Source organism: Mauremys mutica, chromosome 9, assembly GCF_020497125.1.
Source record: "Mauremys mutica isolate MM-2020 ecotype Southern chromosome 9, ASM2049712v1, whole genome shotgun sequence".
In the NCBI taxonomy this organism is placed as follows: Eukaryota; Metazoa; Chordata; order Testudines; family Geoemydidae; genus Mauremys; species Mauremys mutica.
This window is the reverse complement of record NC_059080.1, coordinates 91,997,605-92,015,799: the sequence shown is the minus strand read 5'-3', so window position 1 is coordinate 92,015,799 and position 18,195 is coordinate 91,997,605. Positions and strand designations below refer to the sequence as shown.

The 18,195-nt window shown below is 40.2% G+C and overlaps 1 protein-coding gene across 3 annotated transcripts in view; it reads right to left on the bottom strand.

Annotated features, from left to right (window-relative positions):
• NAALADL2 (N-acetylated alpha-linked acidic dipeptidase like 2) overlaps positions 1 to 18,195 on the bottom strand; it is a 907,975-nt gene that overhangs the window by 503,369 nt on the left and 386,411 nt on the right. For all 3 annotated transcript variants that reach the window (XM_045031272.1, XM_045031273.1, XM_045031270.1), the window contains one exon: positions 17,073 to 17,574. In XM_045031272.1, the coding sequence (XP_044887207.1) occupies positions 17,073 to 17,566 (494 nt within the window). In that variant the 5' untranslated portion in view covers positions 17,567 to 17,574. The remainder of the gene's footprint in view (positions 1 to 17,072; positions 17,575 to 18,195) is intronic.

Below are 18,195 nucleotides of genomic sequence, written 5' to 3'. Positions count from 1 at the left end.
CCACATTCAAGTGTAGCTTAAAACAGCCAAGAGGTGTTATGGAAAGTGTTTCCACCCCTCTAGGCAGGGCTTTATTTACTACAGGGGTAGGCAACTTATGGCACACGTGCCGAAGGCAGCACGCGAGCTGATTTTCAGTGGCACGCACACTGCCCGGGTCCTGGCCATCGGTCCCGGGGCTCTGCATTTTAATTTAATTTTAAATGAAGCTTCTTAAACATTTTAAAAACCTTATTTACATTATTTACAACAATAGATTAGTTATATATTATAGACTTATAGAAAGAGACCTTCTAAAAACGCTAAAATGTATGACTGGCACATGAAACCTTAAATTAGAGAAAATAAATGAAGACTCAGCACACCACTTTTGAAAGGTTGCCGACCCCTGATTTAGTACATAGGCAGCTTGAAAGCACTCATGAACCCTGACTCTTATACTGAGAGTCATTCTTGCCTAAGTGGGTAACTTCTAGGGAAGCAAAAAGATGACTGGACAAGGGGGAATGGCGAGAGAAATGGGGAGGGATAGAAAGCTGGAGAGGATGACAGGTGGAGGGAGCTCTAGAGGAAGTGATGGGGGGGGGGAGTCTATGCTTACGTAGGGGGAGTGGCACCAGCAACATGACAAAAAGGGTGGGGCGGCGGGTCAGAGAAAGGCAAGAGCACAGAAAAATCAGAACACAATCTGGGAAGATGATATGCTCAAATACCATACTGATGAGCTTGGTAAAAAAAAAAAAAAGGATGGAGTGCACACTAAAGAAATGGAAAAGAAACACAAAACGTGTTACGACAGCCACTAATGGGATGATATTTCTTTTAAAAATGAGCTGGCATGTGTGGACAGGGAAGGAAATACAATAAAAATAAAGAGTGCGACTGAGAGAAACATTCTGGGGCAACAGAAGGATAAATACTATTTTCAGTCATTTTATCCTGCCCTGCTTTCTTCTGTAATTATTCTCCAGTTTTATCTTATTGTGAAAGAAGAGTGTCACAAGGATGCTTTATTGTGGGAGCACCATTTCTCACACCCAACTACCTCATCCCTGTCCCCATTACACAATTTTCAGTCTGTGATCTACATTACAAATGGACTTCAATTCTTACAGATCCACATCTAAGACTGTGAATAGGTCACAACCCAGCACCCATATGCCTTTGGTGTTCTGTCCTATCTAAACCTAGAAATTTAGGGCAATATTTTCTATCATCTCTTAATTATTGCTAGTAATGTATGCAATATTACAGTCCACATATGTTGTTACCCATTTTTTAGTGCAAATGTCCATTTTTATGCACTGATGTAGGCTTTTACTTGGGCAAATAGGTGCCCTTGGACATGCTGCAGGCTTTACTAAGGATTCCAGGGACTGGACCCTATAGAAATATACAGAAAAGTGATTTAATCAAAAGAGCTAGGTCTGTTTTGAGATGTGTCATACTGTAAAGTCACAATTTTACTGGAAAAAGCCCTTCCTTTAAATATATTTTATATTTGCTTCTGTATGGCAACTACTGTACCTTGGAAGCACATACGCTTTCCAACTGAACTGAACTGAGACTAGCAGCCTCTTATTGAAAGGCTATTGTAACATACAATTATTAAAATTGATTACTATTCAGACAATATCAATTTCATTATCCCTGATTGATTCCCAGCAATGCTCCTTAAGAGCCTTCATTCTTGTCGCTTCAGTTATGAGTGCTCCATGAACAATAGCTTAATACTGCACAACTAATTGCAGTCCTGCTGGTCTCAGCGAGATTGGAGGCAGTCTGCCTTATTAGCAGGCCTCAAGTAAATGGCTGTCATAGATGCTGACTACAGAAACCTGGGATATCACAGCCGCACCAAATAGGGATGAAAAAAATCAAATAAAAGCCTTCAGGTGCATGAGATTATGTACACAGGTCAGGATACTGTACTAACTCCTAATTGTTTCAGTGTATGTTGTGGAATTGAAACACTACACTTAAAAGTTGTGCCTGGAGAGCACAATGGATTTATGTTTTCCAGGAAGTGCATCCTAAAAAGAAGTTTGAGCGCTTTGAAGATTCTGTGACAGAGAAGGCCTTGGGACATTTTCAAAAGAAACGACTTCCCAGTGCTCACTATCAGGATCCCTCACTTTTGGGAAAATGAATGTCAAACCGTAACTGCATTGTACTATATGATAAAGATGCTGAGAGCTAATAGAGTTAACTCAGTAGGAGCAAAACCCTTCTAGTTGTTCAAGCAATTAGCTGACATTCAGTGGATTCAGTATAACTAATTAAATTGCTAAGGGATTTTGTTCTGAAAGGTTTGCTTCTCAATCTCTCTCCAGCTATGCCCCTAGGACCAAAATTGCTGACTCTCCTCCTTGTTTTAGGTTACTAACATTGGATAGCAAAGAGCAGCCTTGTCTGGTTTCCGGATACCTTTGCATTTTGTTACTGAAAGCAAATGGCCTAAAATGTAAATAACTTGCCTGCTGAGTATAGTACGTGTGTGATTTTGTCAGATTCGGTTCCTTCAAGAAGCTAATAGGTGGCTGCAGCTGTGAGACTGGCAGGGGTGGCACTGTTTATGGAGACAGATGGCAAATAGGCCCGTGGCCCAAAATGCTGCCACTTAGTCAATTTGTGAGAGAGTTACAGAGCGGTTTTCCTGCAGACAACAGAATATTCAAACATGTCTGGCAAAGTATTTTTAGTTATAGTCTAATGTAGAGTCCTGAGAGAGTGGGAGACCAAAAAAGGAGATGAGCACATAAAACCACCATGAAAAACTAGTACTGGAAAAGTGTAGGGCAACAAAAATGATTAGGGGTATGGAACGGATTCCGTATGAGAGGAGGTTAAAAAGACTGGGGCTGTTCAGGTTAGAAAAGAGACGACTAAGTGAGGAAATATGTTAGAGGACTATACAACCATGAGATGTATGGAATCACAGAACTGAATTGAATTGTAAGACTGGAAGGGCCCTTGAGAGGTTTTCTAGTCCAGTCCCCTGCACTCAGAGCAGGATTAAGTATTATCTAGACCATCCCTGGCAGGTGTCTAATCAGCTCTTAAGAATCTCTAATTACAGAGATTTCATAACCTCCCTAGGCAATTTATTCCAGTGCTTAACTACCATGACAGTTAGGAATTTTCTCCTAATGCCCAAACTAAACTGCCCTTGCTGCAATTTAAGCCCATTGCTTCTTGTCCTATCTCCAGAGGTTAAAGAGAACCATTTTCCCTCCCTGTTCCTTGTAACAACCTTTTATGTACTTGAAATATGTTATGACCCCACTCGTATTCACTTCTCCAGACTAAACAAACCCAATTTTTTCAATCTTCCCTCATAGCTCATGTTTTCTAGACCTTGAATCATTTTTGTTGCTCTTCTCTGGACTTTCTCCAATTTGTCCATAATTTTTTTGAAATGTGGCACCCAGAATTGGACACAATACTCCAGTTAAGGCCTAATCAGCTTGGAGTAGAGTGGAAGAATTACTTTTTGTGTCTTGCTTATAACACTCCTGCTAATACAATGAGAAAGTGAACAGGGAAGTGTTATTTACCCCATCACGTAACACAAGAACTGGGAGCTACACAATAAAATTTATAGCAAACAGGTTTATAACAAACCTAAAGAAATACTTCTTTCCACAATACACAGTCAATTTGTAGAGATGCCAGGAGATGATGTGAAGGCCAAAAGTATAGCTGGGTTCAAAAAAGAATTAGATAAATTCATGGAGAATAGGTCCATCAGTGGCTATTAGCTAAGATGGTCAGGGATGCAACTCTCTGAGTGTTCCTACACCTCTGACTGCCAGAAGTTGGGACTGGATGAGAGGGGATTGATCACTTAGCAGTTGCCCTGTTCTGTTCATTCCCTCTGAAGCATCTGGCACAAGCCACTGTCAGAAGACAGGATACTGGGCTAGATGGACCATTGTTCTGATCCAGCATGGCCATTCTTATGTTCTTAATATTTTGTGATTCATAGACGGCTACAGTCTGTACCCATTTGTCATGTTGCAACAAAAACAATGCTCAGAACTGATTTTTCCAAACACTATTCATTTATCCTTCACCTAAGGATAAGTTGGTGACTTTGCCTCAGACTGTGTAAGGGTCAGTGCTTAGATGTGCTGCCCTAAGAACAGCCTAGGGAAGGAAATATGATTCAGAGAGTCACAATTCCCTCTCTGACTCCCCTATTGATTCAGGAAAGGGGAGGCATAATGCCAGACCTTTACCAAGCAGTTTATTTCTCTTCTTATGCTTGTTCAGCTCATTCTAGTGCCTACTGGGAAATGTAGTATGTCACAAAAGCCCCCATTCCACTTGGGACTAACTTGCACCGCTTTAGCTGTCTATGAGAGCTGGGCAGGTACTCAATGGGCATGGACACTGGACTGCCATCTAAGCCCTAACAATAGTTCTGCCACAACAAGGTTGAGGCACACTGGCAGGCTGATCTCAGTGCCCATGCTTTACTTGTTCTGTACTTAAAATAAATGACAGCTGTGCAATCCAAAAAACATAGGTTATCAGAGAAAATTTACGTTGTGTCGAGATATTGTTACTGGGGGATGATTACATGCAGCATTCTAAATTAAGCAAGAAAACAAATATGGTGTTCTGAATGATCACACTTAAGTTTGTAGTGAAGTACTGTATCTACAGGACTTCTACACACTGATTTTAAGAATTAGTCCCTTTGGATTGGTTTTATTGTTATCAATTTTATTGACGCACCATAACAGTAGTGTTTATATAGAACACTTCCTCCACATCAAAATTAGGCATGCTTTTCTTCTTCATTGGAAACAAAGGACGTAGAAGACTGGGAAATTTCTCCTTTGTCTTCAATTCCATCACTGTTTGATCTGCATGTTTCAGAGACCAGTTAAGATATTTTTAGTGATTTAAAGAGTTTATAAACTGGTAATTTGTCCTGAATTTGTGATTTTCTTTCTATTTTCCCTAGCACAATACTACATAATATTAGCGAGAGGCAAGCTATAAGAAGAAAGTCATTAGGCTGGGCTGTCTTAGATAATAAGGAAATTTCACAAGGGACTAGTTACTTATTATGCCAATATGAATGCAAGACTCATTTGGGTTTAATTCATTACTATATCACACTGGTGTAGTGCTTAGGGAAATGATTTTTAAGCAATAGAATGCACTTCACTTATATAGGACATATTTAGAACACAAAATGATTTCTCAAATCAAACATCTAAGCTTCATTTTTTAAAAGGTTATCGTTAAAAAAATAATCAACTGTGGGGGCAAAATGCCTGCCTAGAACCACACTGCAGACCTGAGATACAAAATGTTGTGGGCTTGTGATGCTGAATACAGTCTTGAATCAACAAATTTTGGGTGAAATTCTGACCTTTTTGAAAGTCAGTGGGAGTTTCCTGATCATCGACTGTAACTAGCATTAGAAGGATTAAACTTACACTCTTGGACCTCCCTGCTTTATATTCAGATTTCACTATAACCAAACATAGTTTATAGATTGCAAGACCAGAAGGGACCGCTGTGATCATGTAATCTGACCACCTGTATAACTCAGCCCACAGAACTTCCCCAACATAACTTCTAAAGCATATTGTTTAGAAAAAAAATCTTGATTTAAAAGTCGTCAGTGACAGAGAATCCACCACAACCCTTGGCAAATGGTTCCAATGGTTAATTACTCTCACAATTAAAACATGCATGCCGTATTTCTAGTCTGAATTTGTCTAGCTTGAACTTCTGGCCATTGGATCATGTTATTCCTTTCTCTGCTAGACTGAAGAGCCCATTATTATTTGTTCCCCATGTAGATACTTACAGATTGACATTAAGCCATCTCTTAACCTTCTCCTTGTTAAGATAAATAGATTGGGGTCCTTGAGTCTGTCACTATAAGGCATGTTTTTTTAATCTTTTCATCATTTTCTTGTGGTTCTTCTCTGAACCCTCTCCAGTTTATTAACATCCTTCAATTGTGGGCAACAGAACTGGACACAGTATTCCAGCATGGTAACACCATTGCCAAATACATAGGTAAAATGACCTCTTTACTTCTACTTGAGATTCTCCTGTTTATGCATCTAACCCTCACATTAGCCCTTTTGGCCACAGTGTCACACTGGGAGCCCATGTTCAGCTGATTATGCACCATGACACCCAATATTTATCAGAGTCTCCCTTCCTGTAAGTATGGCCTATATTATTTGTTCTTAGCTGCATACAATTACATTTAGCCGTAGTAGAATGCATGCCGTTTGCTTGCACTGAGCTTACCAAACTATCCAGATCACTCTGAATCAGTGACCTGGTCCCTTCATTATTTACCATCTCCCCATTGTTTGTGTCATCTGCAAACTTTATCAGTAAGAATTTTATGTTTTCTTCCAGGACATTGATAAAAATGATAAATAGCATTAGCCCAAGAACCAATCCCTGAGGGACCCCACTAGACGTACACCCGATGAATGGTGATTCCCTGTTTACAGTTATATTTTGAGACCTGTCAGTTAGCCAGCTTTTACTCCATTTAATGTATGCCATGTTAAATTTACATACTTTCTAGTTTTTAATCAAAATATTGTGCAGTCCTTACAGACCTTTAAGTATATTACATCAACACTATTACTTTTAATCAATCAAAATTTTGATCCCATCAAAAGAAGATTTTCTGCATTATTATTGATAATTCTACCATTTCTATGTAGTAATGGACCAATACCATTGTTAGGATTCTTTTTATTCCTAATATACTTAAAAGCTCCATATTGTTCTTAACTCTGCTGGCCACCAGTTTCCCCTTGTGTCCCTTTGACTCCTTTATCAGTTTTATATAACACCTAGTAATGAATATAAATCAAAAGCTATCAACTTCCCTTTTCTCTCTCTTTCTCACTCACATACACCCACACACCTAGAGAGTGAGAGCTACCTTCACTTCCTTTCTAAACCAGGCCAGTTTTTTTTAATCTGTATGACCTTGTGACTTGACAGTGAAATTGTGGCTTTTTGAACATCTAGTAAAGTGTTCTTAAACAATTCCCAATTAACATTCACATTTTTCTGATTAAATTCTTCCTCCTAGCTCATCTGGCCTACAGTGGTTTTCAGCTTTGTGAGACTGGCACTTTTCAATCACCAAGAATATATATTACTGGTTCTGACTTTATTCTGTTTGCATACTATAAATGTGATCAAGTAATGATCACTGATATTTAAGCTACCATTAATTTTTAGTTCTGTGATCCATTCCTCTTTGTCTGTCAAACGAGGTCTCACATTAATCCCGCCCAACTTTAGGAAAACAAACAAAAGGGCCACATTGATCTCCATAAGATATTAATACAAAGAGAAACAGAATGTAGATGATTCCTTTACACAAAAATTCACAAGAGACCCAGAGACATCCCTCCTTTGAATATTAATAATCCATAAAATTCAGTGTAGATTTTCTTGCAGCATTCTGGGTCTTGGATTTCTAGAGGTTTCCAAGAGATCCATAGGCCATATCCTCACTACCAGTTTTTTAAAACATATTCCTGTCTTCTCCAAGTTATTATGCATGGGTATGGAGAGAACTGGGATAAGGTGAAGAGCAATATACCTCATGCAATTTTTTTGGCTTTTTTTTTTTAAAAGTCTTTGTACTTGCACCTATATTTAATAGGCGTATTAATAATTAACACATATATAGATATTATGACACCCAACCGACCACTTAGTTTGTAGAATGGAAATCTGTAGATTCATTTGGCTAGTGGCTGCCAAGGAGGGTGCTGATTTCAATTTCCAAAGAGCTAATAAAGAAGACCCCAACTTCAGTCTAAATATATTTAAGCCATAAACTTTTCTTATGGAGGAACACTCAAACTTGCATTCTAGGAGGAGGCTGCAATACAGTAATGGGGAAGTGATCCTTATCTCATGGTCTGCATTCCACCATAAACAACCACCAATACTACCATATACACCCACCCCCATTGGTATGACTGAGCCAGAGTTTACTGTCCTTTAACTGAAGGCTGCAAGACATATTCTCACAGGCCTTTGTGTAAGAAATGGTTTAAGGGTTTGAAGATTTTTTTTTCTTGTAGCATTTTAAGTCATTAAGCTTAAGTTACGGATTGCACTGTACACCAGTGACAAATCAAATCTTAAACGAGATGGATTTGTGAGATTCTGCAGGGAAGATCACCATCTGGGAGCAGGACCAAATGCCCCCTATAGTACAGTGAGTTACAACTATGCATATTATGAAGGGATCTACACCTTTCTCTTGTAAAGCCCTAGCTGTTGCTATAGGGAAGGACAGTTTCACAGTGAAGAATGTAGTGAAGTAACTCTGTGGGTATGAAGGTTATATGGAATGAGAAACAAAGGATAATTGCTAGTAGGAATTTGCTACCCCAAACAGAAGGGGAGAAGAACAAGAGGGGGAAAAAATCCATCTCCCAAGGTACTTACTACATGTTCCATTCTATGCATCTGATGAAGTGGGCTGTAGCCCACAAAAGCTTATGCTCAAATAAATTTGTTAGTCTCTAAGGTGCCACAAGTACTCCTGTTCTCTAAGCCGGTGGCAAGTGTATTTAAGTTGATGGAAAATAGTTGATTGTGAGACTAGTTGAATGTGATATTAAGTGAGATCCTGTAGTCATGATCTACCTGAACTCAGTATAGTATGGAATAGGATGACAGAGTGCAGAAGTACAAGGGTTTTAGATTTCAAGAAATCATAATTTGGAGAATTTAGAAATCTGATGAGTAAGGTACAACAGAAGGAAGTAGTAACATCCTTTGGTGTGGGAAAATGTTAAGGATTCCTAAGAGGCAGTCTAATTAAGGCATAACAAACTACAGTTTCTGTGATAAAAGAAGAAAGCAGCAAATAGGCTAAGTCCAGTGTAGCTCCCTGAGAGGAAGCAAAAATATATGAGGGTAAATGAAAACCTGTCCTGGAAAGGGAAAATGAGGAAGCAGAAATATTCACATAGGCACAGCTGGCAGGGAAAGAGAAGGGCAGCAAAAACAAGTTAATGCTAGCCAAAGCAGTCCAGGGGATTCCATAGATATATCAAGTGAAAAAGTACTAGGGAGGAAGTAGAACCAATAATAAATTATGTGGGGGATGAAATTAAAGCTGAGATAGCTGAGCTAAAACTCCCTTGTTAAATCTGTCTTCACCGTGAAAAATACAGAGGTTGATATAATGAGTTACAGAAAGGAGAACCAGTCAAATTAACCACTGATAAAGGACAGGTAAGGAAATAGTTAAAGGAAAATTTAAATATAAACGAATCAGCTAAGCTAAGGGCACAGCTACACTAGAGAGTTTACAGTGGTGCCACTGCTCCGATGGAGCTGCGCTGCTGTAAGCTCTCTGTGTAGCCGCTCTCAGCCAACAGGAGAGAGCTCTCCTGTCATCTTAGCTCCTCCAGCCCCCACGAGTGGCAGTAGCCATGTTGGTGGGAGAAGCTCTCCTGCAGACATAGCGCTGTCCACACCGGCGCTTATGGCATTATAACGTACGTCGCTCAGAGGGATGGTTTATTCACACCCATGAGCGATATAAATTATGCCATCATAACCTGTCGTGTAGACAGGCTCAGCCTCAATACTACTACAGGTGCCTTTAGCCAGGGCCGGCTCCAGGCACCAGCAAAGGAAGCAGGTGCTTGGGGCGGCCAATGGGAAGGGGTGGCATGTCCGTGTCTTCGGCGGCAGGTCCCTCCGTCACTCTCGGAGGGAAGGACCCACCGCCGAAGAATGAAGCGGTGCAGTAGAGCTGCCACTGAAGTGCCACCGATCGTGGCTTTATTTATTTTATTTATTTTTTGCTTTGCTGCTTGGGGTTGCAAAAAATCTGGAGCTGGCCCTGCCTTTAGCTCAAGGGATGTGGTAACCATTGCTGCTGCAGGAAAAGATACCCAGTTTTACTCTACCATGAAGCCTACTTGGCATGGAACATGGAACAGCTGATTTCTATGGACCATGTAATCATTTGTTTCTGAAGCGTCACCAGTCGCTGTCAGAAATAGGATTTCAGGCTAAGGACAAACTTGATAGTTTCTGCTCCTATCAAGAACTTTGGAAGACAAGGAAGTCGCAGATTTCAGATTAAAAAACTGCAGCATCTCTCAGCCATCACTGCTGAAAATAACTCATTTGGTTTGTGAAACTTATTTTTGCTTTCCTTGGCAAAATAAACAGACAAATGTGCCAAATTCTGTCACTGGAAGACAGTCTGCAAAAAAATCAATTGTCTTATGAACTGATCTGGAAAGGAATGCAAGTTTTAAAACTGCTGTAATATTCCACAATAAAGTTCTGGTACTTGAGACATGTCTATCGGTTAAAGCTGAAATTCCCACCTACTAGTGACAGCAAACAATATAATTATATTATATTATATTTCTCCTATCCAAATGCATTTGGTTTGTCAAAAACATAATACAGCAGAAAGGAAAACCATTCCATTTCAGAAATTATATTCAAATGTACACCAGCATTCACTCAAATATATTAAGGACTTTGAAGAAGAGAGACATATTTTGGCTTCCTTTCATCCTTTGACGGTCTGGTCTATCTGCATGTTCTATGCCTAGCACAATGGGGCACCAATCTCGGTCCGAGCCTCTAGGCACTGCTTTACTAAAATAATAAGTTAATAATAACAGTGATTTAATTCAAAGAGGGATGGCGAGGAATAAAATGCTTTATGATGTACTAAAAATAATACTTGCAATACACTCAAAATTAATTCTCGTTGACATTATTGCAAAAGCTCCTGTAACGTATATAGCAGAATGCACAGACAGCAGTAGCACAAAAAGGTAGAACCATTCAACTCAAGCAATCAAACACAGACTCTTTGAAGTTTAAGACCATTCCAGATATTTTGGCTGTGTATGTTTCTTAAGTATCAAAAGTTGTGTTTATAATTATACCGTCAAGTTGTTTTCATTCTTGTACTATCACATTTCTATGGTGAAACTGAACCAACAAATCTAAAGGTTGGTTGCTAACTGGAAATCTTTCTCCATTACTGCTCTCCCCCTCCCCGCACACGTCTGTCTAAAATGCACATGAAATTCAGTTATCTCTATCCTACCTCATAAAAATGAATCTTCATGACATGGCTGATTAGAATAGTCAGCATTACACATTTATGTTTATGGAAAATTCCTGCCTTTACACAGGGGTGAAAGTAACTTAAAAGGACTTACCGGTACACCGGAGTCCTGAGTGGGGGCATAGCCTCAACTGGAAGAGGCGGGGCCTTTCAAGATTTAAAGGCCCTGGGGCTCCAGCTGTGGCTGGGAGCCCTAGGGCCTTTAAATCACCCCAGAACTACCAGCTACACGGGCGGCTGGAAGCCCCAGGGCTTGGGGCGAATTAAAGGGCCTGGGGATCCCTGCAGAGGCCGGATCATCGGACCCTTTAAATCCCCACCCGAGCCTGGCTGCCGGAGCTCCCAGCTGCGGCCAGAGCACCGGGCCCTTTAAATCGCTGCCCAAGCCCGGCTACCAGAGCTCCAGTGGCGCTTTAAAGGGCCCAGGGCTCTCTGCAGTGACCGGAGCACCGGGCCCTTAAAATCCCCGCCTGAGCCCAGCTGCCAGAGCTCCGGCAGGGATTTAAAGGGCCCAGGGCTCCCCATAGTAGCAGGAGCACTGGGCTGTTTAAATCCCCACCCGAGCCTGGCTACCGGAGCTCCGGTGGCGCTTTAAAGGGCCCGGGGCTCCCCACAGCGGCTGGAGCCCTGGGCCCTTTAAATCACCGCCGCGGAAGCTGGTCCAGTCCGGCACAGCGTCGTATTGGCTCTTGCCGGTACACTGTACCAGCTTATTTTCACCTCTGCCTTTAGGGATCAGTTCAGTATTTAAAGGATAAATGCATACATTATATTTATGCAGGAATTTGGTTTAAGTGCAGCTACTCTGGCTGTATTTTTAGATGACTGCAGAGAATAAAATACTGCAAAATATATTCATAAGTGTTCATTTGCATGGAAACCTCAAATTCACTTTGATGGTATTTACAATTGCAACCCTTATATTTTTGTTTTCCCACAAACATTCATATGAACTTTTATTAGTCTCATTTATTGTTCACAAGAAATTATAGAGTGGGGAGGTGCTTAAGAGAGTTTAGGACTGCACTTGCATCTCGACTGAATTAATCTAGCATCTAAAAGGTAACTGACATTTAAAATCTATTTAGATGAGTTAAATTGGAGTCCAGTGTATGGTATTGTATTCCTATTGGCTAGAGATGCTTGGGAACATTGAGACAATATGCTGTTGCAACTCCTGTTCAGGATTGCACCTGTGTCCAATTAATTCTGGAGTCTTGTCTCTACAAAGGGAGAGCACCTTCAGGAAGCTGAGAAGAATGGCCCTGAAGATCTATGATTCCTTGAAATTCTGTTTTCTTTCTTTCTTTCTCTCTTTTTGATTATTAAATGTCAGCATTTTCAACCCTATCCTTTAGTTCAGGGGTAGGCAACCTATGGCACGCGTGCCGAAGGCGGCATGCGAGCTGATTTTCAGTGGCACTCACACTGCCCGGGTCCTGGCCACCGGTCCGGAGGGCTCTGCATTTTAATTTAATTTTAAATGAAGCTTCTTAAACATTTTAAAAACCTTATTTATTTTACATACAACAGTAGTTTAGTTATATATTATAGACTTATAGAAAGAGACCTTTTAAAAACATTAACATGTATTACTGGTACGCGAAACCTTAAATTAGAGTGAATAAATGAAGACTCAGCACACCACTTCTGAAAGGTTGCCGACCCCTGCTTTAGTCTTTACTCAAAAATATTCCCACTGAAACCACTTGTTAGGAAACCAAGCTAATGTTTTGTGGTTCCTCAATACACAATGTTAACAATAAACACATTGAGTGAAATTCTTGTACCACTGAAGTCAATGCCAAAGTCCCAATGTCGTCAATGGAGCCAGAAAGTCACACATTGTGCTGTATCTTACATTATTGTTTTCCTGTAAAATATTATAGGGCAAGAGGAAAATATACTGAAGATGTAGGGAAAGAGAACTGACATATTTTACAGTACAGTACAAATTATATACTACTGTTCCTTAGTTTGGGTAAGTTCAGTTTACTCATTATAAACACCCTTCCTCCTTCCTCCAGGCCACACATACAGTTCACCTAATCATACATACAGTTCACTTAACCAAAGTTTAGCCAAAGTTTAGGCCTTAGGCCATTTTCCTCCACAGTACCTACCGTGGTATTATTGAAAATCCCACTAGATGCCTATCTGCGTCTGCCCTAACCACTGGATCAGCCTTCTCCAGCTATACACAGTATGGTCTGTCCCTATAACTTTCTTCAATCTCTCTCTCAAAGGAAATTATGAAGACAAGTTAAGCCATTAACAGGTGTAGTTTCATTAGGGTCACAATATTTGATTGTTGTCAATGGAGTTGTGCCTGTTTATATCAGGGCTGCATTTAGCCCATAATATGTTTCTTTTATAAAAATGTATTTAAGCAATTTAATATTTAGACAACTTAGAAGGTTCTACCGGTATAATTTGTCATGGTTTCTATGGCATTGAACAATGAGAAGGCGGAACAAAATAGTTTATTTTACAGTGAGCCTTTGTTGCCTTTCAGGGATCTGAGATGATCTTAGTCCTGCTAAAAGACTGGACCATTTACAGGCACTAGACAGATTTCTATTCTTATTGTGCATGTTTTTCAGTATTTCCCTACTGGGGGTTTTAAATTCTTTAGGAAGATAATCCTTACCTAGGCTGTGTCGCTAATTAGAACATTTAACCAAAGCCAATAATTACAACTGTGCTAAATCGCACTGAAATTTTACATTGAGTATGTTCCATGGGAAAAAAGGTCTAAAGCACAGAGGATAAAAGCCAAAACAGTATTTTATTGTCTGAAGATCTCTAGCATTCTATCTGGTGGGTTAGGGTAGTATCCACGCAGGAGGCAGGAGGCCAACATTAGACTCACAGAAGTCCTGCATAGTGGCTGATCTCAGGGGTCACAGATGGAGCCATTGCACAGGGATGTCTGTGCCCCCCATTTTCACCTCACAAAGGATCTCTTTACTGGCCCTGTAGGGTCTAGTGAGGACAGACTCAGTCAGAGCAGGACCACTGTTTCATATTTAAGTGGATCTAGTTGCCTTATACCCCATAGAGCCTGTGCAGAGAGCATACAGCTTCTATCTCACATGAGGCCCACTCCCTAACCCTGTGTTCGGCAGGTGAGTTTTACTGCACCCACACAGAATCTGAGCCAAAGCTCAATCAAATCAATAGAAGGCTGTCAACTAACTTCAATGAGTGCCGGAAAGGTCCACCAGGTATATCTACACTGCAACAAAACACCTGCAGCGGGCCCGTGTCAGCTGACTTGGGCTTGCAGGGCTCGGGCTGTGGGGCCGTAAAATTCAGTGTAGATGTCCGAGCTCGAGCTGGAGCCCAGGCTGTGGACTCCACAAGGGGGGAGGGTCCCAGAGCCTGGGCTCCAGCCCCAAGCCTGGAAGTCTACACTGTAATTTGATAGCCCCATATCCCGAGCCTTGCAAGCCCGAGTCAGCTGACTCAGGCCAGCCACGGATGTTTTATTAGAGACCATAGGGTCCAAACATTCAAGCTTTAGGCGGGTGCAGCAAGTTCTTACTCTGGCCCTCACCAGGCATAAAGGTGATACAAATGTTGTTAATGATTAGATTTAAACCATCATGAACGACATCAGCTTTCTTTCCTTCTAAATCTAATTCAGGATTGTAAATAGAATCTTTTCTCATTGTTGAGTCTGGGCCAAGAAGTAAGTTAGGAAAATTAAATTAATGCCATTCAACCCTAGCATTTAGAAAAGGCAAGTTAAGCAGCTGCCAGCTATTCTAAGTAATTCAAAGTACATTTAAAAAAAATCTTACAACAATATATAGTCCATCTTGCCAGTTTGTTTTCAAGCTACATGTATGATGTGTTCTGTATTGTTTATACTACATATGAACGGATTTCCTTGCAATAGCTCTGAGGCTTGCCAAACAGATGTTGAGGGAAAGCAACTTAAAACATTCAATTTACAAAACAGAAAACTCAGTTTTTCTAAGGCCAACATTTTGGTCTGAGACCATCTTTTGGATAATAATGCGTACTAAAAACTGTGTGTATATATATATATATCTGATAGAGAATTGATAGCCAGCCACTCCAAACTCTTGTCCGATAATACTTTATCAAAAGACTGATGCTACTGTAACGCCGACAGATCCCAGTCGGCGGCAGGTGGGATTGAATGGGGCACCTCTGGAGTTTAATGCATGAGCCTCTTCAGCATGAGCTAAAAGCCACCTGGCTCTTAACGAAAGCTGTACAGCAGATTCATTTTATCTTTCTCTCTCTCTTAGTGGTCTTGATGCCATTAGATGGGACAGAACACCACACCCAGGAGGTGTGTGGGTTACATACTTCCCCTAGCTGAGCAAGTGCATCTCGAGCTTCAGAGACTTCCCACTTGAAATCCCGGACGAGACCCCACTTGTAACACCGACAGACCCCAGTCGTCGGCCGGCGGGATCGAACCGGGGACCTCTAGAGCTTAGTGCTTGAGCCTCTTCCGCGTGAGCAAAAGGCGGCCTGGCTCTTAGCTAAGGCTGTAGAGCAGATCCATTTTAATTCTCTCTCTAAGTGGTCTTGGTGCCACTAGAGAGGACACAGCACCACATCCAGGAGGTGTGTGGGTTACACTACCACAAAGAAAAGCAACCAACCCCTCAAAATTAAACAGGTTAAACAAATAACAGGATAATAGCTGTATAAACATTCCCATTCAGATTCTCCATAGGGTCCAAACTATCTGGGTCAAGCTCTCTCTATAGAAGGTCCAGACTTTCTTTCTAAGCTCCAATCCTGCTACAAATCAGCAATCAGACTTGCCAGTGTCCTGCTTCACAAGAGTGTAACATGCGAAGCTCGGCTCAAAGGTATGCAAAACCTCTTGTCTTCAGCTGCAGAAAAATGGTCAGAACCTCCGAATATATCAGGCCTGATCCCATACTGTGATACCACAGTGATGTGTCCTGTATAAATAGTTTGATCAATAAAAAAATCAGTGGTTTCAATAAGTGTTTTGCAGTATAGCCCACCCTCAGAATTCAAAGGTTATAAACTAGTCCCCAAAAAAACATGATATTGGCTTTAAAAACATGATATTTGGGAAAAAAACATGTCAGTCTTTTTATTTGCCTACTGGTTTGGGGACCTTCAGTGTTCACATTTTCAATCTTGTCTTTGTATCCATGTGGATAGGATCTTTCAGATTTAAAAAAGTAAGCCAAGATTCCCAGGTAATCACCTGTCTCCTGGAACTAGGGCTTTAAGAAAAAAACATCAAAGATCATGAGACATGACATAAAATCATGTCAGTTGTCAACACTGGTTTTGAGTGAGCAAGGACTGAATCCAAAGAGATGATATTACTCTATATTTCATTATACCCTTGCTTCTACTATCCTCCATGCATCAACACTGAACTATCTGGAGGGTGTCTGTGTACATATACACACTTGTTTGCTTTTAAATAATTACAACCTTTACATCAGAATCTAGAGATCTGTCAGATAAATATGGCTACCGCCCAAGACCTTTTTTACATAATAAACCTATAAAAAGACTGCCAGCTTCAGCACTTGCTTTGAATGGTCTAAATTTGTCAATCTGTGCACATCCAAAATCATTTCAGTGTTTAACAAAATAATGTTCCCTATAAAAATAATCCCCCTTTTTACAATAGGATTTGGGTCATTATGGAAGTATTTTTTTAACAAAGTTCTGCATTCATTTTATACATTTTTTTCAAATCATTCTAAGTCCCTTACAAGTGTATCTGATTCAAGTGTCACAAACATCATGAGAAAGTTGAACACAAGCAGCTGAATTAATGTTTGCAAACAACAAACACTGTATAGAAGAAACAAAAGATTAAAAGAAAGTGTTTACATATTAACAGAAACATTAGCTACCAGTGCTAATAATAAATCTTAAAGGTACATACCTGAAAATCTTTTGAATATTTTCAGCTTTGATTTCCTTGAGAATCTCCTGGTAGAAATGAGGGTAACTTGGTTCTGAAGAAGTAGGGGAAGGAGGACATTTTTTGTGTGCATAATATCCTATTAAAATTCCAAAAATAAATAAAATCAAAACAGTGCAAAATAGTTTAAATATCCGACAAAAGTTGCAGCGGTTGCTCTTTGGTGCGGGTCTTGTATAATGTGACACATAGTCCGGGTCTTCCTGAAGTCGCTGAAATCTTCCTTTAGGGGATGCTGAGGGCTGAATAGGTTCGAGATCAATGTTAGTATTTTGTGAATTTCCCGAATGGTGATCAACTGTGCCATCCAGTTGGAAATGGTCAAAGCCAGGCTCCTCCAGCTCTTTTTCCATGTCCCATTCTAGTTCCAATGTGGTGGCCTGGAGGTCATCGTTGTCAAGGTATTGAGAGTGCCCCTGTATTCTCTGGTCTGCATTCACTTTGCGATAAGCCATCTTTTTACCTATTAAAAAATGACAGAAAGCAGTATTTAAATATTCATGTGCGTCAGTTCTGTCATCATATGCAATAGTGTGTGACTCTCATCACACTTAGAGGGATGTGTGTGTCCATATTTAAAGGAAAAAATTGAGTCCACAATGTTGCATTCTTCCTAAGCATAACCTTCTTTAATTTTCTTCTCAGTGTCATTATACTGTCAGTGTTTCTATTAGCAATTCCATTTGGTATTAAAGCAAAGGTTATAATAATGGTCATAGCATATTAAAAAGCATGAGAATGTAAGGAATATTCCAGTACTAAAAAGGGAACATACAAGTTGTCCTAGTAGTTTTTTCTGCATCTTTAATTTCTATCGTTCTCTAATATAGCATTAATCCAGTGAGTACAAATGTTATATTTTCAAAATGTCCAAAACAAGTATTTATCAATATACTTCAACATCTTTTTGGCGCTATTGCACATGGCACATGTCAATTTTTGTACACAGATTTCATTTCACTTGACATCTAAATCAATCATGCTGCTGAAGTAAAATACAGTGTCTAGCACAATGGGGTCCTGGAACATGTCTAGGACTTGTAGGCCTTATGGGTAATACAACAAATAAATAAAAATAAAGTTA